At 40.6% G+C, this 24,251-nt stretch overlaps 1 protein-coding gene across 3 annotated transcripts in view; it reads left to right on the forward strand.

Moving 5' to 3' along the window:
- Positions 1-24,251, forward strand: part of MACROD2 (mono-ADP ribosylhydrolase 2) — a 1,992,245-nt gene that overhangs the window by 1,783,523 nt on the left and 184,471 nt on the right. For all 3 annotated transcript variants that reach the window (XM_060078113.1, XM_060078114.1, XM_060078115.1), the window contains exon 9: positions 18,194-18,275. In XM_060078113.1, coding sequence (XP_059934096.1) covers positions 18,194-18,275 — 82 coding nt within the window. The remainder of the gene's footprint in view (positions 1-18,193; positions 18,276-24,251) is intronic.

Raw genomic sequence — 24,251 nt, forward strand, 5'->3', positions numbered from 1 at the left:
GTAAAGAAATGCAGATGCATGGCCATATTCACTGGCTTCCACACTCCTAAGACCTGAGGGGATAGGTACAAGGCACCACAGTGCCTGTCACACCTCCAGACCACACCTCTGGACCACGTGGACTCATTTTTATGGATTTGTTAAAACCCAACAAAGTAACCCACTTCTTACACAAAAAGAAATCCATTGCTCTTAATCAAAAGGCTACACCTGGCACTAGAAACAAGAAATAACATCTGCAGAAATGTGTCTCAGCTCTGGGCGGCATCAGTGATGTTAAGACATGCTTTACCATGACTTGTTACGGCTGCCCCTGCACAAGTTGCCCACGGGCCTGGTTTCCCATCCTCAGAACCGAGTACACAAAGAGCTTTGAGACTCATTTCCCAATAGTGAGTGTCAGAGGGAGCCCCCGTTTCAGTGAATCTACTGTCACTTTATTTGGATGACGTTCATGGTTTATGTTGATTCTCAATGCTCTTTTAAAGTGAATCCTAGCCTCTTACCCATTGCTCAGCCCAAGCATAGAATATGGTTGCATCTCCACGAGGAGCGTGTAGTGTAGTCACCTGTTGGACAGACCTTAGGAAGCGGGCTTCATGTGTGATTGACTCCTGCCATTTGCATCGTCAGAAATGATGTTGAAAGTGGGCATGAAAAGAAAGTCATTCAGATTGCCAAAAACAGGGTTGTTGACATAGGTCAAGTTTTCAGGGAAGCAGACCAAGAAGGAGGTTTGCAAGCAGGAGGTTTATTGGATCATGCTCTTGATCGATACCTGGGGGGAGAGGGAGCTGAATGAGGGAAGCAGAATTGGGGAGAGGGAGAAGTTGCGCTCACCAGGAGCTCCGAAGCTGGTGTGGTGAATTGGTTTGCTAGGGCTACCATAACAAAGTGTCACAGAGTGGGTGGTTTAGCTGCAGAAATTCATTTCCTCACACTTTGTGGAGCTTAGAAGTCTGAGGTCAGGGTGTCAGCTGGGTCAGTTTCTTCTGAGGCCTCTCTCCTTGGCTTGTAGACGGCCGTCTTCCCCGTGTCCTCACATGGTCTTCCCTCTGTGTGTGTCTGTGTCCTAATCTTCTCTTCTGAGGACACCAGTCATATTGCATTAGGGCCCATCCTATGACCTCATTTTAACTTACCCCTTTCCAGGCTCTGTCTCCAAATACAGTCACATTCTGTGGTATTGAGTGTTAGGACTTCAAGATATGAATTTGGGAAAGGGGGGACACACAATTCAGCCCATAACAATGGTCCTTTAGAACTGCATCAAACTGAAGGAAAGGGTCTGAGCCTTTGGACCTCTGGATGAGCCGGTCCCTGGGTGCAGGCTGACTTCGGGAAGAGAGGCTCAGCATGGGTGAGGTGCACTTCTCAGCAGAGGACAGTCCTCTGAGAGGGTCTCCTCGGAGCTGTCAGTCACTGGCGCCTCCATCAATGGGAATCAAGAGGGCTCTAGTCCTGAAGGGAGGGGCAGATGTGAGCAGCACACCGCAAAACCTTCCCCAGTTGTGAACCTGTTCTTTATCTCTGACCAGCGTTGTCCTCCCTCCAACATTTCCAAGGATTATTTCTTTGGTTCCAAGGGCAGAGCAGGGCAAGGCATGCTTACCATTTGGAACTGCAGGTCCTAAGCCCTTACGTACATTTCTGTCTCTTCTACGTTAAGCATATGGAACAGCTTCAAGGATCCCAACAGATGTGTCATTCGCTAGGGTGTCCACTTTGATCGATGTGAGGCCAGCTTGGAAATTAACTTGTATGAATGAGCCTCCAGCTCCAATCAAAATAACTCTTGGTTCTTTGGCTACGTGACGATTTTTTCTTATAGAGTTGAAGAAAAGTCGAAAAGAGCAATTTATCAAAACAAAACAAGAAGACTCTGAATTGTGCTGCCAAAGAGTAATGATAGATGAACTGGATTTGCAAAAAGCCCCCAACAATAAAGGATCCTTTTTATGCATGCAGAAGCAATTTCAAAATGCAAAGATGCCCTTTGAGTGTGTATGGATTATGAATGCTCTCCAGCTTCTCTAAAAATCTCTGGAAACACGGAGAGAAAAATTTTCTCATCCTGTAATTTAGATTGGAATACTAGCTTCCGTGGTGGAGTGCAGAAGTATGGACATACTTATTACCTTCAAGAACCAGGAGAATAATATTCATTGACATTTGACAGCAATATTAAAATATCAGACCCAAGATCCCTGGAGGGTCTTGTGAAATCTTTTCCATTACTGCAGTTCAGCTGTGAACTTACCCTTTTTTTCCTTTCTCTCATTGGCTGATATGGTCACACCAAAAAAAAAAAAAACCTGCTTTATATATAATATGGGCCATTTTTGTAAATGTTTCTTTTAAGATAGAATTCCTCAGCAAAGTTGGAACTGGAATAAAGTGGCCTTTCTGCACACCAGTCAGAAAAAAAGTGCTTCCAATGTTCTCTCTTTGGCTCATACTTTTCCTTGACCTGTTTTAAGAGATCAGGGTAGAAATAAAGGACTCAGCCAGTGAACACTGATTTTATGTATATGCCAGTGCTGTGCTAAGTGTTTCAGGTACCTTGTGAATAATAACTTTACAAATAAATAACCAATGTTTATGAGCATTTACTATATGTCAGGCCCTTTGCCAAGCACTTTACATAGAATATCTCATGTGGTCATTACAGCCAGCTGTGGCAGAAGGATTCTAAGATTCTTCCAAGATGACCAACATCTGGTGTGCCCACACCTTCTCCCAGTTATTCAGTTATTCAAACAATAATCTAGGTTTGAATATGCTGTGAAGAGATTTTTCAGATGTAATTAAAGTCCCAAATCAGTTGACCTTATGGTAGGGAGACCATTCAGGTGGGCCTGACCTTATCAGAGGAGTCCTTTAAATCTAGGTCTAGAGGTCAGATATGGAGGACGTTAGAGATTCAAAATCAAGAAGGACTTAACACGCCTTTGCTGCTTTGAAGATGGAGGTGGACATCTGGCAAGTGATGCAGGTGGACTCCAGGAGCTGAGAGTGACCTCAGCTGACACCCAGCCAGGGAACGGGGACCTCAGTCCTGCACCTGCAAGGAGCTGAATTCTGGCCACAAGAAGGAGCTTAGCAGAGGATTCCTCTTCACAGCGTCCAGATGAGAAGTCAGAGCAGCTGACACCTTGATTTCACCCTTGTGATGCCCTGACCAGAGAACCCAGTCACACCAGGCCGACTCTGACCTACAGAACCATAACCTAATAGTGAGGGGTTTCTCTGAACCATGAAGCTTGGGGCCACTTGTATGCAACAATAGAAAACTAATATACCAGCCCCAACAAGGTCAGTGTCTCCATTTTAGAGATGAGGAGACTGAGGCTTAGAAAGGTTAAGTGACCTGCTCAAGGTCACAGAACAGCTAAGTGGTCAAGTCCAGGTTGGAACAAGGTTAGCTGACCCCACAGAGGTGGCTGGCTGTGGGAGATGGGAGTCTGAGATGCCTCCAAGCCCCCCACCCCCTGATGAGCACACCTTGTCCATCTTCTCCCCGTGAGTGTGAACATGATGGGGTCGTCACTTCCTGGATTAGGCAAAAGAGATTTTTTTGTAGATGTAATTAAGGTATTTAATCACTTTAGCTCATTAAAAAGGAGAGTGTCCTGGTGGGGCCCAAGATCTTAAAAGGAGTCTACAGGTTGGAGATGGAGAAAGTCATAGAGACATACTCTTGCTGGCCTGAAAGAAAGAAAGCATCCATGTCCTGAGCTGCCTTTCGGGGCCGCATGGCGATGAATTGCAGGTGGCCTCTAGAAGCTAAAACTGTCCCTAGTCAACAGCTAGCAAGAAAGCGGGAACCTCAGTCCTAGAACTGCAGGGAACTAGATTCCGCCAACAACCTGAATGAGGCTGTAAGAAGACCCGGAGCTCAGGTGAGAACTGCAGTGCAGCTGACACCTGATTGTAGCTTCTGAGACCCCAAGCAGAGGACCCAACTCTGTGCAGCCTGGACTTTTGACCCACAGAAACCATGAGATAATAGAACTTTGTTTTATAAGTTGTGAAGTTTGTAGTCATCTGTTAGACAACAACAAAGAACTAATACACTGGGGAGGAGAGCAGATCGTTCACCTTTACTCCACTGAGTCGAAACGGAAGGACTAGGACCCAGGCATCCCATTTCTTTGTTTTGTTCTTTAATCAGCAGTGAACGTATCCCCTTATAACTCTGTTTACCCTTGATTTACCCATCGCACCAAGCAAGCTGCAACTGCCCTCGTCTCCATCCCTCTCAGAAACCGTACTCATGCCACATTGATCCTTAAGCCCTGGACTTTAATTCACTTATTAGCAGCAGCCACTGTTTTAGGAAGATACCCAATATCCAAGCCTGTACTGGTGAGGCTGTTGGTTTATCTGTCAGTAAGGCTGGACTTCACCCCCCTTGCCCATCAGGCTGTATTTACACAGGATACTGATGGAGGGCCATCAGTAAACTGATGGAGAGCCATCAGTTAAAGCAGTATTTGCCTGCACACCAAGTCTCTGAATGTTTGTTGTTTCTCATTGGGGAAGCAAGTTGCATTCATCAGACTCCATTCATTCTCCCAGGATTGCTGAACACGTGATAAGCTTGGCTGTGTCAACGGCCCTAGGACTGTTAGCTGTGAAACATGGAGGTCGGCTGAGGATATTCCAAACCTGCTTCGCTGTGTAACCCTTTTCAGGGGCAGTGGCTATGATGCTGAAAAAGATTAATAGAACTTACGTCATTGTGTTTATGGGGCATAAAACCCCCAACTGTGGATTAATAGCTATCTTGGTAAAGAAAATACATCTTTACTCCTTTATGCCTTGATGGGTGAACTACAGTTAGCATCAATGGAAATATATGGAGAGATTTGCCTTTAGGAGGTCAGTGTTTAAAGGACTTGTTTGACCTCTAAGTCAGTGGAAATAGATTTTTGATTGTTGACCAAGACAATTGTAACAAAAGACGTTCAACCTTTAAAAAGAATTCTTATTGAAGAGAAGAGCATAGATCCTAGGTATGACTTTTCACAAACTAAACAGGTCTATGGAACTAGCACCCAGATTGAAAAATCAGGATCCCAAGCATTCCCCTGGGTCCCTCTTCACAACCCTCACCCCAGAGTAATTTGCTATATTAACATCTAACACCACAGGTGATTTTTCCTATTTCTCTGACAATTTTGAACTTTATAGAAATGGAACCATCCAGTGTGTACTCTTTTTTTATTCTGTATTCTTTTACTCAGTACTGTTTGTTTATATTATTGTGTATAGTCATAAATTTTCCAGTCTTACTGGTTTGTAGTATCCCCTTGTATGAATAGATCACAATTCATTTATTCATTCTACCATTTGTGGGCATTTAAGTAGCTTCCAGTTTGGAGATACTACAAATAGTGCTGCTGTGAACATTGCAGTATGTGTCCTTTTGTGAACATACACGTATATTCTGCTGGGTGTCTACCTAGGGGTGAAATTGCTGGGTTGTAGCATCTGTGAATATTCAGCTAATTTAGTAGGTACTGCCAACTAATTTTCCAAAGTAATTGCACCAAAAGTAGTTTGTGAGAGTTATTGTTAATCCACATCCTTGCCAATACTTGATATTGTCTTTTCACTTTAAAGTGAAATGTCGCCTTTTTTATTATTTGCAATTATATTTTAGCCTGAGGACCCATCTGAGTTTACTAACAACTTGTACATTAAAAAAAATAAGTGTGAGTCATCTTAAGTACAAAAGTTCCTTTAACTACCAAACAGTGCCTGCATACTTTAGGAAGTTCACCAAGACGATGGGTTAGGACCAATCAAAGTCTATCTTTTTTTAAAAAAAAAATTTATTTATTTATTTATTTATTTATGGGTGTGTTGGGTCTTCGTTTCTGTGCTTGGGCTTTCTCTAGTTGCGGCGAGCGGGGGCCACTCTCCATCGCGGTGCGTGGGCCTCTCACTGTTGCGGCCTCTCTTGTTGCGGATCACAGGCTCCAGATGCACAGGCTCAGTAGTTGTGGCTCACGGGCCTAGTTGCTCCGCGGCATGTGGGATCTTCCCAGACCAGGGCTCGAACCCGTGTCCCCTGCATTGGCAGGCAGATTCTCAACCACTGCACCACCAGGGAAGCCCTCAAAGTCTATCTTGAAGAAAGTCATTGGATCTGAGTAGCCCTGACAGGCTACACACTTCCAAAGAGGAACACTGGTATTATTTTTTGCCTTTCATTATGTTCTTCACCATGATACTCAATGAAATGGTATTAAAGATTACATCAGTCGGGTTTAATCAGGGAAGCAGAGCCTTATGAGTGACATGGAATAAGGGGTTTGTTACAGGAGTTAGAACTTATACAACTTTGGGAGAAACTGAGGAAGTAAATGTCCAGAAGGGGATGGATGGCTGAGCAGAGCCCCTAACAAGGGCCCAGCAGAGGGAGGTGGTAAACAAGGGTGTGGAAAGTCATTGCCTCTGCATCTGACCAGGCCTGGAGCATGTCAGCAGGGCAGGGAGTCAAGAGGAAAGCTGGTTGCAAAATGGAAGAGGGCAAGGACAAAGTAGGAGCCATAGGAGCAAGGTGGAATCCACAGGGACAAAGTGCCATGTATATCTGCCTCTTACTGCCTGGAACCCCAAACCTGCAGTGCCCCACAGAAGAGAAGGCAGTGCCCTTGATGCAGAACTGCATGTGTGCTTAGCCCAGGACTCAGAGAGCCAGCAAGAGCTGGAGAAGCTGTGGGCCCACTGGCTACCTCACACCCAGGTGAGGCAGTGATGAGCTACAGTGCACGACCTGCCCAGAATCCGGTGCCCTGCACCCACCTGCCCAGCAAAAGAGCTGCAGCTGCACCTCTGCCCCCCAGATCTCATAGAAATTGCTCTATAGCCAACTCTATGCTAGAGCTTTTCAGAGAAATGTAATTTCAGCTCAACTAAGTTGACATAGTACCAAACGACCACAGAGATAGACTTTGAGATTAAAAAAAGGAGGGAAGGAGGAAACTATAGAAATGATGTAATACAATCCTTTCCTTATAAAGACTTGAAAACTGGGGCCTGGAGAGACAACGGCTTGTCAGTGTCACAGAACTGGTGAAGGCCTAGAAACTCAGTCCCCTGTGTGTGATATCACACAAAGAACACTTATATGTGAAGTTAAGAGGCCTAAGATTCTGCCACTAATTGTTTCACCTTGGTGGGTGGGGAAATCCCCCAATTCTGGATTCAGGTTTTCTTGTGAGAGACTAGCACGTGGGCTAAGCCCCACAAACTGAAGGTGTTCAGTTAATATCTGAATAATAAATGCATATAGTCTCTGAAGAACAGGTTGTACAAAATTGCTCTATTTATACCTAACCAGGAAACCATGCTCCAAAGCCTCAGTAGTGAGGCATTCTTCTATATGTTCATGAAATTTTTCTGGGGCTAGAGTGGATCACCTGGGTCCTTCCTCCTTTGTACAAGTCAGATTTCCAATCTCTCAGCCATGTAGCAATTAGACTTTCTATGATCTTCTTGTCACACCATTGTGACTTCGACTTCTACCCCATTCAGTCTGAGTTTCTCAATAGGAGTTGTTACCACATAGCTAGAGAAGCAAGAACCCAAACATGGCCGTAGGAACAAGCTAGAAAAATACCCAATTTCTAACTATGTATTTCTCTGTTTTGCTCACAAATCTGCAATTTGGGTAGAGTTCAGCAGGAAAGGTTCATCTCCACCCTATGTAGCATTACCTGGAGTAGCTCAAAAGCCAGGAGCTGAGATCATCTAGGGGCTACTCACTTCCAGCTAGGGCTGTGAATCCATCTGCACATGGATTCTCCAGGGTCTCTGCTTCCTCATGGCATGATGATTAGGTATGAGAACGAGCATCCCAAGAGGACTAGGCAGAAACTGTATCACCTTTCATGACATGGACTCAGAACTCACATATCTCTGCCAGAGTTCTGGGCACTCCCAGATTCAAGAGGAGGAAATATAAATCCCACCTCTCAAAGAGAGGAGAATCAGCATTACATTTCAAGAGGAACCTGAAGGATGGGATATCTTGCACGCCATCTTGGAAAATATTGTCCACCACAAGTGGTGATCAGTACCCATGATGAGTTTATAAACACAGAGCTTGCCAACTAAATGAGATCTTATCCAACAATAACCCTGTCTGTGTATAAAAATACATGCACATGTGTATATATAACAAGCACTTGGCACATGAGGTTAATTCTTGGATTCAACTTGCTTCCAAGATATTTTCAGTGTTATGCCTAAGGGTAAGGCCAGGGAACTGGGCGACTCAACTAGCTTAAAATAAAAGTACTTTTCCCTCATCATCCATCTTCTCTTTGAGGAAAAAATAAATAAATCAGGTTGCTGAATTTTGGACCCATACCATTTCCATGGTAACAAACCCTAAAGTGCTAAAAGGTGGATTACAATTCTTTGCAATATTTAAGAAATCTGTATTTAGTCCGTAATGCCTAAAAGTACACTTAGTAGCAGTGAATAGCATTACCACTAACCCTCCCCTCCCCTCCCCCCCAACAAACGTACTCTCTCTCACACACACACACACACACAAACAACATAAGTGTTTAAAAAAAAATCCCAGGAGAGGACCTTCAAGACGGCGGAGGAGTAAGACATGGAGATCACCTTCCTCTCCACAAATACATCAGAAATAACATCTACATGTGGAACAACTCCTACAGAACACCTACTGAACACTGGCAGAAGACCTCAGACTTCCAAAAAGGCAAGAAACTCCCCAAGTACCTGGGTAGGACAAAAGAAAAAAGAATAAACAGAGACAAAAGAATAGGGACGGGACCTGCACCTCGGGGAAGGAGCTGTGAAGGAGGAAAAGTTGCCACACACTAGGAAGCCCCTTCGCTGGTGGAGATGGAGGGTGGCGGAGGGGGGAAGCTTTGGAGCCACAGACGAGAGCGCAGCCACAGGGGTGCGGAGGGCAAAGCGGAGAGATTCCCACACAGAGGATCGGTGCCGACCGGCACTCACCAGCCCGAGAGGCTTGTCTGCTTACCTGCCGGGGCGGGCGGGGCTGGGAGCTGAGGCTCGGGCTTCAGAGATCAGATCCCAGGGAGAGGACTGGGGTTGGCAGCGTGAACACAGCCTGAAGAGGGCTAATGCGCCACAGCTAGCCAGGAGGGAGTCTGGGAAAAAGTCTGGAACTGCCTAAGAGGCAAGAGACCATTGTTTCGGGGTGCATGAGGAGAGGGGATTCAGAGCACCGCCTAAATGAACTCCAGAGACAGGCGCCAAGCCGCGGCTATCAGTGCGGACCCCAGAGACGGGCATGAGACACTAAGGCTGCTGCTGCCACCACCAAGAAGCCTGTGTGCGAGCACAGGTCACTATCCACACCTCCCCTCCCGGGAGCCCATGCAGCCTGCCACTGCCAGGGTCCCGTGATCCAGGGACAACTTCCCCGGGAGAACGCACGGCGCACCTCAAGCTGGTGCAACGTCACGCCAGCCTCTGCCGCCGCAGGCTCGCCCCACATCCGTACCCCTCCCTCCCCCCCGGCCTGAGTGAGCCAGAGCCCCTGAAGCAGCTGCTACTTTAACCCCGTCCTGTCTGGGCTAAGAACAGACACCAGAGGGCGACCTACATGCAGAGGTGGGGCCAAATCCAAAGCTGAACCCCAGGAGCTGTGTGGACAAAGAGGAGAAAGGGAAATTTCTCCTAGCAGCCTCAGGAGCAGCGGATTAAATCTCCACAGTCAGCTCGAGGTACCCTGCATCTGTGGAATACCTGAATAGCCAGCGAATCATCTCAAAATTGAGGCAGTGGACTTTGGGAGCAACTGTAGACTTGGGGTTTGCCATATGTGACTGACTGGTTTCTGATTTTTATATTTATCTTAGTATAGTTTTTAGCACTTGTTATCATTGGTGGATTTGTTTATTGGTTTGGTTGCTCTCTTTTTTTTAAAATTTTTTATGTTAATAATATATTTTTTATTTTAATAACTATTTTATTTATTATTTTATTTTATTTCTTTTTTAATGCCTTTTCTTCTGAGCCATGTAGCTGACAGGGTCTTGGTACTCCAGCCAGGTGTCAGGCCTGAGCCTCTGAGGTGGGAGAGCCGAGTCCAGAACATTGGACCACCAGAGACCTGGCCCCACATAATATCAGTCAGTGAGAGCTCTCCCAGAGATCTCCATCTCAACGCTAAGACCCAGCTCCCCTCAACGACCAGCAAGCTCCAGTGCTGGACACCCCATGCCAAACAACTAGCAAGACAGGAACACAACCCCATCCATTAGCAGAGAGGCTGCCTAAAATCATAGTAAGTTCACAGACACCCCAAAACACACCACCAGACGCAGTCCTGCCCAGCAGAAACACAAGATCCAGCCTCATCCACCACAACACAGGCACCAGTCCCCTCCACCAGGAAGCCTACACAACACACTGAACCAACTTTACCCACTGGGAGCAGACACCAACAACAATGGGAACTACAAACCTGCAGCCTGCAAAAAGGAGACCCCAAACACAGTAAGATAAGCAAAATGAAAAGACAGAAAAACATGCAGCAGATCAAGGAGCAAGGTAAAAACCCACCAGACCTAACAAATGAAGAGGAAATAGGCAGTCTACTTGAAAATGAATTCAGAGTAATGATAGTAAAGGTGATTCAAAATCTTGCAAATACGATGGAGAAAATACAAGAAATGTTTAACAAGGACCCAGAAGAACTAAATATCAAACAAACAATGATGAACAACACAATAAATGAAATTAAAAATTCTCTAGAAGGAATCAATAGAATAACTGAGGCAGAAGAATAGATAAGTGACCTGGAAAATAAAATAGTGGAAATAACTACCACAGACCAGAATAAAGAATAAAAAAAATTGAGGATTGAGGACAGTCTCAGAGACATCTGGGACAACATTAAATGCACCAGCATTCAAATTTTAGGGGTTCCAGAAGAATAACAGAAAAAGAAAGGGACTGAGAAAATAGTTGAAGAGATTATAGCTGAAAACTTCCCTAATATGGGAAAGGAAATAGTCAGTCAAGTTCAGGAAGCATAGAGAGTCCCATACAGGACAAATCCAAGGAGAAACATGCCAAGACACATATTAATCAAACTATAAAAATTAAATACAAAGAAAAAGTGATGAAAGGGAAAAACCTACAGCCAAGATTACCCAGTAAGGATCTCATTCAGATTCGACAGAGAAATTAAAAACTTTACGGACAAACAAAAGCTAAGAGAATTCAACACCACCAAACCAGCTTTACAACAAATGCTAAAGGAACTTTTTTTAGCAAGGAAACACAAGAGAAGGAAAAGACCTACGATAACAAACCCAAAACAATTAAGAAAATGGTAATAGGAACATACGTATCGATAATTACCTTAAATGTAAATGGATTAAATGCTCCAACCAAAAGATGTAAAGTGGCTGAGTGGATACAAAAACAAGACCCTTATATATGCTGTCTACAAGAGACCCACTTCAGACCTAGGGACACATACAGACTGAAAGTGAGGGGATGGAAAAAGATGTTCCATGGAAATGGAATTCAAAGCAAGCTGGAGTAGCAGTACTCATATCAGTTAAAATAGACTTTAAAATAAAGAATGTTACAAGAGACAAGGAAGGACACTACATAATGATCAAGGGATCAATCCAAGAAGAAGGCAAAATAATTATAAATATATATGCACCCAACATAGGAGCACCTCAATACATAAGGCAACTGCTAACAGCTATAAAAGAGGAAATCGACAGTAACATGATAAGAGTGGGGAACTTTAACACCTCACTTACACCAATGGACAGATCATCCAAAATGAAAATAAATGAGGAAACAGAAGCTTTAAATGACACAATAGACCAGATAGATTTAATTGATGTTTCTAGCACATTCCATCCAAAAACAGCAGATTACACTTTCTTCTGAAGTGTGCATGGAACATTCTCCAGGATAGATCACATCTTGAGTCACAAATCAAGCCTCAGTAAATTTAAGAAAATTGAAATCATATCAAGCATCCTTTCTGACCACAACGCTATGAGATTAGAAATCAATTACAGGGGAACAAACGTAAAAAACACAAGCACATGGAGGATAAGTATGTTACTAAATACCCAAGAGATCACTGAAGAAATCAAAGAGAAAATCAAAAAATACCTAGAGACAAATTACAATGAAAACATGACAGTCCAAAACCTATGGGATGCAGCAAAAGCAGTTCTAAGAGGGAAGTTTATAGCTATACAAGCCTACCTCAAGAAACAAGAAAAATCTCAAATAAATAACCTAACCTTACACCTACAGGAACTAGAGAAAGAAGAACAAACAAAACCCAAAGTTAGCAGAAGGAAAGAAATCATAAAGATCAGAGCAGAAATAAATGAAATACAAACAAAGAAAACAATAGCAAAAACCAATAAAACTAAAAGCTAGTTCTTTGAGAAGATAAACACAATTGATAAACCATTAGCCAGACTCATCTAGAAAAAGAGGGAGAGGACTCAAATCAACAAAATTAGAAAGGAAAATGGAGAAGTTAAAACAGACATGGCAGAAATACAAAGCATCCTAAGAGACTACTACACGAAACTCTATGCCAATAAAATGGACAACCTGGAAGAAATGGACACATTCTTAGAAAGGTATAACCTTCCAAGGCTAAACCAGGAAAAAATAGAAAATATGAGCAGACCAATCACAAGTAATGAAATTGAAACTGTGAATAAAAATCATCCAACAAACAAAAGTCTAGGACCAGATGGCTTCACAGGTGAATTGTATCAAACATTTAGAGAAGAGCTAACACCCATCCTTCTCAAAGTCTTCCAAAATATTGCAGAGGAAGGAACACTCCCAAACTCATTCTATGAGGCCACCATCACCCTGATACCAAAACCAGACAAAGATGTCACAAAGAAAGAAAACTACAGGACAATATCACTGATGAACATAGATGCAAAAATCCTCAATCAAAATACTAGCAAACAGAATCCAACAGCACATCAAACGGATCATACACCATGATCAAGTGGGGTTTATCCCAGGAATGCAATTATTCTTCAATATACACAAACCAGTCATTGTGATACACCATATTAAGAAATTGAAGGATTAAAAGCCATATGATCATCTCAATAGATGCAGAAAAAGCTTTTGACAAAATTCAACACTGATTTATGATAAAAACTATCTACAAAGTAGGCATGGAGGGAACTTATCTCAACCTAATAAAGGCCATATATAATAAACCCACAGCCAACATTGTTCTCAATGGTGTAAAACTAAAACCATTTCCACTAAGATCAGGAACAAGACAAGGCTGCCCACTCTCACCACTCTTATTCAACATAGTTTTGGAAGTTTTAGCCACAGCAATCAGAGAAGAAAAAGAAATAAAAGGAATCCAAATCGGAAGAGAAGTAAAACTGTCACTGCTTGCAGATGACATGATACTATACATAGAGAATCCTAAAGATGCTACCATAAAGCTACTAGAGCTAATCAATGAATCTGGTAGAGTAGGAGGATACAAAATTAATGCACAGAAATCTCTTGCATTCCTATACACGAATGGCGAAAAATGTGAATGAGAAATTAATGAAACACTCCCATTTACCATTGCAACAAAAAGAGTAAAATACCTAGGAATAAACCTACCTAAGGAGACAAAAGACCTGTATGCAGAAAACTGTGACACCGATGAAAGTAATTAAAGATGATACTAACAGATGGAGAGATATACTATGTTCTTGGATTGGAAGAATCAACATTGTGCAAATGACTATACTGCCCAAAGCAATCTATACATTCAATGCAATCCCTATCAAGCTACCATTGGCATTTTTCACAGAACTAGAAAAAAAATTTCACAATTGTATAGAAACACAAAAGACCCCAAATAGCCAAAGCAATCTTGAGAAAGATAAACGGAGCTGGAGGAATCAGGCTCCCTGACTTCGGACTATACTATAAAGCTACAGTAATCAAGACAGTATGGTACTGGCACAAAAACAGAAATATAGATCAATGGAACAGGATAGAAAGCCCAGAGATAAACCCATGCACATACGGTCACCTTATCTTTGATAAAGGAGGCAAGAATATACAATGGAGAAAAGACAGCCTCTTCAACAAGTGGTGCTGGGAAACGTGGACAGCTACATGTAAAAGAATGAAATTAGAACACTCCCTAACACCATACACAAAAATAAACTCAAAATGGATTAAAGACCTAAATGTAAGGCCCAACACTATAAAACTCTGAGAGGAAAACATAGAACACTTTATGACATAAATCACAGCCAGATCCTTTTTGACCCACCTCCTAGAGAAGTGGAAATAAAACAAAAATAAACAAATGGGACCTAATGAAACTTCTAAGCTTTTGCACAGCAAAGGAAAGCATAAACAAGACAAAAAGACCACCCTCAAAATGGGAGAAAATATTTGCAAACAAAGCAACAGACAAATGATTAATCTCCAAAATATACAAGCAGCTCATGCAGCTCAATATCAAAAAGACAAACAACCCACCCCAAAAATGGGCAGAAAACCTAAAAAGACATTTCTCCAAAGAAGATATACAAATTGCTAACAAACACATGAAAGGATGCTCAACATCACTACTCATTAGAGAAATGCAAATCAAAACTACAATAAAGTATCACCTCACACCAGTCAGAATGGCCATCATCAAAAAATCTACCAGCAATAAATTCTGGAGAGGGTGTGGAGAAAAGGGAACCCTCTTGCACAGTTGGTGGGAATATAAGTTGATAGAGCCACTATGGAGAGCAGTATGGAGGTTCCTTTAAAACTAAAAATAGAACTCCCATATGACCCAGCACTCCCACTACTGGACATATACCCTGAGAAAACCATAATCCTGAAAGAGTCATGTACCACAATGTTCTTTGAAGCACTATTTACAATAGCCAGGACATGGAAGCAAACTAAGTGTCCATTGACAGATGAATGGATAAAGAAGATGTGGTACATATATACAATTGAATATTACTCAGCCATAAAAAGAAATGAAACTGAGTTATTTGTAGTAAGGTGGATGGCCCTAGAGTCTGTCATACAGAGTGAAGTAAGTCAGAAAGAGAAAAACAAACACTGTGTGCTAACCCATATGTATGAAATCTTAAAAAAAAAAAAAAAGGTTCTGAAGAACCTAGGGGCAGGACAGGAATAAAGACACAGACGTAGATAATTGACTTGAGGACACGGGGAGCTGGGATGAAGTGAGAGAGTGGCCTTGACATATATACACTACCAAATGTAAAATAGATAGCTAGTGGGAAGCAGCCACATAGCACAGGGAGATCAGCTCAATGCTTTGTGACCACCTAGAGGGGTGGGATAGGGAGGGTGGGAGGGGAACACAAGACGGAGAGGATATGGGGATATGTGTGTACATATAACTGATTCACTTTGTTATACAGCAGAAACTAACACAACATTGTAAAGCAATTATACTCCAATGAAGATGTTTAAAAAGTATCTCATAATTTATATTAAGTGACTGTAAAAGTAGGGAGAAATGAGTACAAATGAGACTGTCCAGCTTATTCTTCTTAGATCTGGGTTGAACCAAATTTTCTTGTTTTGATTTTGATCTTAATTAGGGGCTTTAGAAATAATATGATCATTTGAAGCCTGGAGAAAAAGTCAACCATCACAGGCACAGAAGTGAGAATAATTATAGTGTTTGGAAATTATCAGTAGTTCAATGCAGCTGGAGAGCAGAGTATGTCTAACACAGAATCTTATTATTTTTTTAACTTATTTTATTGAAGTGTAGTTGATTTAGAGTGTTAATTTCTGCTGTACAGCAAAGCGATTCAGTTATACATATATATACATTCTTTATCATAGACTTTTCCATTAGGATTTATCACAGGATATTGAATATAGTTCCCTGTGCTCTACAGTAGGACCTTGTTGTTTATCCATTCTTTATATACTAGTTTGCATCTGCTAATCCCAAACTCCCAGTCCATCCCTCCCCCACCCACCTCCCCCTTGGCAACCACAAGTTTGTTCTCTATGTCTGTGAATCAGTTTCTGTTTCGTAGGTAAGTTCATCTGTGTCATATTTTAGATTCCACATAATAGTGATGTCATATGCTATGTTCTTCTCTTTCTGACTTACTTCACTTAGTATGATAATTCTGTTTCCATCCATGTTGCTGCAAGTTGCATTATTTCATTCTTTTTTTATGGCTGAGTAGTAACAGAGTCTTATTTTTAATGTTAGGACTTTTAATTATGTATTTCATACATACAGAAAGTGTAGAACATAATATGATATCCATGTACCTACCCCCATAGTTGATAGTTGTTACCCATTTGCCATACTTTTTCTAAATATTTTTTCTTTCTAAATAAATAAAATATTAACTATTCATTTAAAGTCTTACCTGTCCATCATTTTACCTTCCCTCCCTTATCAGAAATCATCATCATCTTGAAGTTCATGTGTCACATTCCTGTTTATGTTTATGGTCATTATTGCTTATGAATGAATCCCTACACTGTTGTATCTTTGTGCTTAAAAATTCACATAACAGTATCAAAGCAAGTATGTCCTTTTGTAACTCGATTCTATTGTTCGACATTATGATTCTTATCTTTAGCCACAGGGCATAAATACACCATAAGCATAGTGGAGACGAGCATTCAGCATTGCACAGATAATCATTTATTCCACAAAATTTATAGATCACCTGAGAGTAAGTTGATGGTGACAGTTTTCACATTTGTAGGAAACGTTACTGGCCATGCAGACAAGGCTGGACCCCAGAAGTTCAAATGAATAGAGAGAAAGGAAAATAGGGTTCTTTGCATCCCAGTCCTTCCATTTCTGAAGGTCAAGTGCTCTCTCCACCCTGTGGGACAGTGACTGGGGTAGCGCTACATGGTTTTTGGTGAAGTCCAGTGACTGCCCAGGAGGTGGTCTACCGGCTGGGGGTCTAGACTTGTGCAGGGATCAGGAAGCCGCATCTCCGAGCTTCCATCAGGGAACCCTGGTGATTCCTGTGTCCTAATCCTCTCCCGTCCCACTCCTGCAGATCTTCGCTCCTACTGGGAACTTTGGGACTTGGCTCACATGACTCTGTCCCCTACAGGCTGTGAGAGATGAGGGGTTGGGTGGATGACATCCATTTGGTTTTTTTCCTGTCCTGCCACCAGCATGCCCCACTTCTGTTTCCTACTGATGTTCTAGTTAATTGCCAGTTGCAGTTTGATGGATGGGGTAATTTTTAACTTTTTGTACATTGTTAAAATAAAGGAACTAAAGGGGTGTTTGTTTTCAAGACACAAAATTGAGTCACCGATTTAATATCAGATATCCGTGAGCTATTATGTGTATCCCATCTCTCTTCTCTGTTTACCGTATTACTCTCAGAATGTCTCAGAGAAACTCCTTACATGCAGAAGCTCTCGAAACAGAGAAAAGGGACTATGTACACATTTTACTTTTGAAGTGGCACTTCCTTACTCAGTAATATCCTACCAGATTAAAGTTACATTGACTTCGTGTACTGTCAACTAATTATATTTTATTTCTGTTGCATTTCCAAGTGTGTAAAGCTAAAAGCAAGTGACTGCATGCAAATTACACTGCGTGAAGTTTTTAGGCCATGTTCAAATACTAACAGGTTTGATAAATATATTTGTCTAACAAGGGTAGGACAAAGAGCTCTCCATTTACTGACATAATTTATCATCTTTCTGCTGTACACCTCTCATGTGGCTGTTTAATAGAACATAAAGTCTAGGTATCCTGATGGAATCTCAGATCTTATTTATAGCTTGCTGCAAAGTAGCTTATTGTCATTTATTATTTCTTATTTGATTTATATAGCATCTTTCCACCAAATTGCCCATGGGTTTATTTACATAAAGAGTGCATTCACAAACACTCTCTCTCTCTCTCTCTCTCTCTCTCTCTCTCTCTCTCTCTCTCTCTCTCTCTCTCTCTCTCACACACACACACACACACACACACACACACACACACACGAACTCCACTCATTCCTGTCATGTAGTTAGCAGTGTAGCACCAAAAATCTGTGGGATGTTTTCTGTTTGTTTTTTGTTCCAAGACCATGTTCTGGGAAAGCATTTGCCATATTTCCTTTCACTTTAAGTGTCTATTGTTTGCCTCTAGGTGGATCGGATCATCTTCTGTGTCTTCCTAGAAGTCGACTTCAAAATCTACAAAAAGAAAATGAGCGAGTTTTTCCCTGCAGGTGAGTAAAGCAATTTGTTTCCTTTGAAATTGGAGGTTGAAAAAGTCAGGGCATCACTTAATAATTCTACTACTTTATTTTGCCTTTTAAATGTTGTTACAAGTATGATTTCCATCCACCAGTCACACCTGGCAACTTGTATCTTAGATTTTAAGATCTAAAGGAGGTGACGGGAAATCTAGGCTCTGGTCCTCTTCCTCTTACCAGGTCATTGTGTTATCTTGGGGAAGTCAGTTTATCTCTTGAGTGAGGGGCTGGACCAAACGGCATTTCTTAAATTACATGACCTGTGATTTCTTCCTCACACTTGTAAGTTGTCCAGGCCTGTGCCTGTACCCACCGTGTTAAACGTGTTGGAAATTGTAAGCAGCCCATTTATATTTGTAGTCACAATTCAAGCTGTTCTTGCATTCCATCCCTCTTCTCCCCAGTTTTCTCTGCCCAAATTGCAATGAAGAAAAAGTCCTTTCTAGGGCAATCTGAAAAAGGTAGTCTTTCATCTTATTTCACACTTCTTTTTAGAAAGTAGGAGAAACCTCCAGGTTTTTAAAGAACCTTGAGTGAATTGATTTACCTCAACAGAATGTGTGATCAGCTGAACCTGGTTCATTTGAATATTGCCCCCCACTGTTCCTCTTCCAGCCTGTGAAGGCTGAGGCTTATTTAATGCCTTGTTATTTTTATGGTGCCGTTTAAGTCCCGGTGTCCTAAGCACTTTCCTCAGCCATGATGAAGAATGGCTTCCAGGGAATTTCAAGCTACCATGAGCATTGTTGGTGCCTGCCTTTCAGAGAGATTTTTTTTTTTTTTTTGAGGATTTCATGTCCATCTGAAGTGGTCTTTCATGTAACCAGTGACTCTGGCAGGTAGAAAGGAGTGGATGATGGGTGCCGGTGCCCAGTCACCTTCTTTAGCAGCCTATTGGAGCCCCCCACCCCATAGAGAGGATGCCCCACCCACCTGCAGATCAGGGTAGGACATAGAGCTACAGGACAGCTACAGAAAACTGCTGGAGATGTTCAACACTGTGCAAATGATCAAAATGGGCTAAGTTCTCCTGGGTGATCTGAAGTCCTCCCTGATTTTATAATTGAAAGGTGAATCTGCTAAGTGTATTCCATTTGGGATTTTACAGTCTCCCCCAAGTGGAATGTAACATAAATCCAGAAGAATCCCATATGATAAAGAAGACCAGGGTTGTGGTCTTTTTGCTCTTTTTCCTCCTTCTCCTCCTTCCCCTCCTTGTTTCACTTTTATTCATTTTTTAAGCAACTCGGTGTTTTACGGAGTGTAAAGCACATAATAGCTGTTTAACAAGTAATTGTTGACATGACTTGAATTTAATAAATTCTCCTCCCCATAATCTCATGGCTTCTTTCTGTTTCAGTCTCCTTCTTCCATCCTCTCTCTTTATTTCCTACATAATCACAGTGAGCAGATTGTGCCTACATTTCTGCATTTTTAAGTATTCTTAAAAGAAAGTGTCCATTCATGTAAAAAATGCAACTTGCTATGGTGTGCAGTTGCAAATGTCTTGTCAGCATCACAGCATGATTTATAAGATTTTATAAATTTTGGATTCCCTGATATGTTTGGAAATAATGACATCATATTCATTTGTATGCCTCCTAAAATGAAAACTTGTTTTCACTCTAACATATGATAAAAATAATTGTATAAGTATGATCCATTGCTATTAAAACAAATCCATCCATCAGCAGGTGTTTCCAGTGATGCAAAGCCAAAAATCATATTACAAGTTTTTAAAAATGGGACAGTTTTAGTGGTCTAGAATATATTAATAACTATGCAAATAAATTATTGTTTGAGAATTACTACTTTAAATAAATCCAAAATGCATCTTAGCACTCAAGCGAGTGAAATAATAATAAAATAATCCCCAGTTTCACATCAGTGCTTTGAATCATGCCATGCTCATGAAATTATTTCCATTGCACATTTATAATAGTAAGTACATTTTTAAACTAAGTGTCAAAATCCTCCAATATTGTTGAGTATTTCTGCAATGCTGAGGCATCAGCCATTTGTAAATTCTAAATATGCGCTATGAAGTAAAAGTGACTTCTAATGGAATATGTGACTGCTAATATAGATGATATACATTATCTGTTCACAATTTGAATTATGGTTAATTCATAACCATACCATCTTTGATTGGAATATAATTTTTCTGACTTGCCATATATTCCCCCTGGAGTGACTTCAGAGTTTCTCTAACTAGTCTTCTTAACCATTCTGAATGCAATAATGATCATAGTTTAGGGGGAAAAAAAGGCATTTTTATATTATACCAAATCTCTGTGTTTGGGGGTACTTTAATCCCATGTCTTTAAATTTCATAATTGAGACTCTAAGACAAAATGAGAAAACAATAAAAGTTAGTCTAGAAATGATCATAATAAAGATATAACACATGCATGACTACTACCTAATATTGATGTTAGGAATAATAGCTAACACTTAGGGATTGCTTTCTATCAGCCATCAGATATGTGGGCTAAACCAGTTACTCTTCATGATAACTCTAAGAAAGTGGCACCATCTCAACCCTCCTTTTTAGATATGGAAAATGATGCACACTTCAGAAAAGTGAGACATACAGCTAGGAAATAACAGCTGTATTTTAAAATCAAGGATGGTATCTGTCATTGCACAAGTGATACGAGCATCTTCAGAGAAGGCTGGGATGCATTTGGAGCGTTGAGAAAGTCTCCCTAATTTCATCTGATGCCTTTCACTTTTCTAATCTGCCATGCTTCTCTTTCCTCTAATATCTGAATGTTTCCTCATGAAACATTTTCTAATACGAGTCAGATTGGTACTTTATCATAGATTTCAAAATCAAATTCCATCCAAATCATCCAAGTAGTACAGTGCTATTATCTGTAGGCAAGTGGCACCAGGAAGCAAAAAGGACCATGGGAGAAGATGGAAAATGTGGAAAATGCCTGTATTAGTTTACCAGGGCTGCCAGAACAAAGTACCACAGATTGGATGAAATTTATTTTCTCACAATTCTGGAGACCAGAAGTTCAGAATCAAGGTGTCAGCTGGGTTGGTTTATTCTGAGGCCTTTCTCCTTGGCTTGTAGATGGTCTTCTTTGCCCTGTGTCTTCATGTGGTCTTCCCTCTGTGTGTCTCTTTGTCTTAATCTCCTCTTCTTCCAAGGACACCAGTCATACTGAATCAGGGTTCACCCAAGTGAACTCATTTTAACTTCATTACCTCTTTAAAGCCCTATCTCCAAATAGTCACATTCTGAGGGACAGAGGGTTAGGACTTCAACATATGAATTTTGGGGGACACACTTAGCCTGCAATAAGGCCCATGATGGAAATGCAATAGGAACCTCAGAGGAAAGAAACCAGCAATGTTTTTTTTTTTTCCAGCTGTTTTATATCTTTCTGTGGGTGAAACACACAGGACTTTTTTCCTTCCGGGGGTATTATTTGGAAGTCTGGTGTGGCAGCTTTATGGAATTACCATACATTTTGGTTGCAAATAATTTATATTTACAGTGTGTCATTTCATAGACTATAGCAAACAATGTTTATATGATTCAAGTCAGAAATCTCTTTGTTCTTTACATAAAAGGTTTGGATTTTTCAGTGTGTGGGATTTATCATGTGTAGTTTTCACTGAATGTAGAAAACACAACATAAAAACACAATTTCTGATCTTGAATATGGAAGTCTTTTTTTTTTATTGGAGTCTTAAGTCCTAACAGAATTTAGGAATGTTAATTTTCCTCGTAATAACAATGTCAGATTCACAGCTTTGAGATTATATCAAAGAATCCTGATGCTGGAAACTTGAAAGATGTCATGGTCAAACCCACATTCTCCCCAGCTTGAGGGAAAGTCACATTTGTTTACTGTAGGTGTTCCTAACTAGAGGTGATTTTGCTCTTCAGAGAACATTTTCAGACATTTTTGTTTCTCACAACTGGAGGAAGGGAATAGCTACTGGCAACTAGTGGGTAGATGCCAGGGATGGGGCTAAACATCCTATAATGCATAAGACAGCCTCACCCAGCAGAGAATTCTCCAACCACAGATGTTAATAGTGCAGAAGTGGAGAAACTGTGCTACTGTAACCGTCTGTCTCTTACCATTCAGGCCACCAAGGCAGACTCTGCCTTTGGATTGGGTTTATTTCTGCCTGTTAATGTCTTACCCAAACTTATCTGTCTAGCTGGATGTGGAACCTGTGCCCTCAGCCCGACCTCTGACTACCTAGATTCATGACCCTCTCTTAGTCTAGACTTCCCTCTCCCCATTTACTCTGGACCCACAGATTTCTATGTTACCCCCGCCCCACTGCCTGGTTCTCCCAGCCCCAGTTCACTCCTGGTATCAGTCATCTACATCAGGAAATCCAATGTAATGGTCTCAGAAACTGTGATTAAGTGTTATGTAGGTTTTATACACCTAATGAATAAGTGTGGAGGTGAAGGCTAATATACAGAACAAGGAAGGACAAATTCACCAATTTTTCTCTCTATATACCTCAAGCAAGGCTTATTACGTCTCTGGCTAAAAGTTTTCACCTTTATCACTGACCATTGGGTTAGTGACCATTTGTTGATGAAATTACCTTGTGAACTGACAAATATATTTGATATTAGAAATCTTCCATTCCATACCAGTATCCAAGCTCAACTGATTCATTCACAATGAAAACAGCTATGACTAAAAACTTTACCCATATTCTGTTTATTTTTGACCCTGAAAGCAATTAGATTTGCCCAGTTTTTTTTCCAGTTAGGAAATTTATATAGTTTATACACAATACACATTTTGACTTATGCAGAGTTAAATATAATTAAAATATATCTTTCAAATAGTAACTAGCTGAGAAAACTGATAAAATAGGAAAATACTTCCAGGATGGAGATGTGTTCCTCCTAAACCTACCACTTGTCTCTAAGAGGAAGATTTGCTTTAGACAGATAATTTCATTTGTTTTTATGACTGTGACTCAAAAACTATTTGAGAAAATCTAATAGAAAAGAGGCTGAATTTTCCCCTGTTTTCTTGATAGACAGCAAAATAATGAGCCATTTGACCCACTAATATTTGGGGGGCATTTCTCAAGTACAGTATAAAATGATAACCTTTATAAAGTTGCAAAAATATCCAATGCCTTAAAAATGAGCTTGAGAAATAGTACATACATATAGAAACACATGTATGATAAGTGTTAAATTAGTAGTAGATAAAATTAATACATATAGGAATAATAAATAAGTTTATAAATTATAAACTTTATTGGAGATGATTTTTGGCCTTAAATATGGATTTGCTTTGTTGGACATAACACAAAATCATTTGAATGAAAAATTCAAAGCATAAGTCAAGTTTGAGAGTTCTGCCTTGGCAACCTCTTAAATATTTAAACAGATCACAATGGCTGGCTAAACTGCATAGGCTTTATTCAAATATTGACGGATATGTTATTAATTTATTTTGAGTATGCAGACATATTTTGTTTCATGCTTTTTTCCTACTTAGACATAAAATACCATAAAGAAAATCCCAAATATAGACTTTGATGAGAATTATCATATCCTTTGATGAGAATTGTCATATCTTTTAACACATTTTCTAAAGAAAACAAATGAAGAATCTTCTCAATCAGATTCCAGTTATTTTGGCCTCCTTAAAGTCTTCCAAATATGAATTAACTTGTATTGACACAAATATATCTTTCATTAGTTTTCCTGGCCATGTGTTTCTGTCATTTATTTCTGTCTAAATTTTATATACTCTTGCAAGGTAACTCCATTGGATTTTTATATTATGATTTCTTTTTTAACCTCTGTCTTGTCTCACCAATGAAAAGGTAAATTTGGAGAGAACACAGACCATTTCTGATATTCTATTGTACTTCCATAATCTGAAAAATTTCAAAATATGTGCTGGATGTTTATTAAAGTAAGTAAAAAGCTACCAT

This window comes from Mesoplodon densirostris, chromosome 16 (assembly GCF_025265405.1).
Source record: "Mesoplodon densirostris isolate mMesDen1 chromosome 16, mMesDen1 primary haplotype, whole genome shotgun sequence".
NCBI lineage: Eukaryota > Metazoa > Chordata > Mammalia > Artiodactyla > Ziphiidae > Mesoplodon > Mesoplodon densirostris.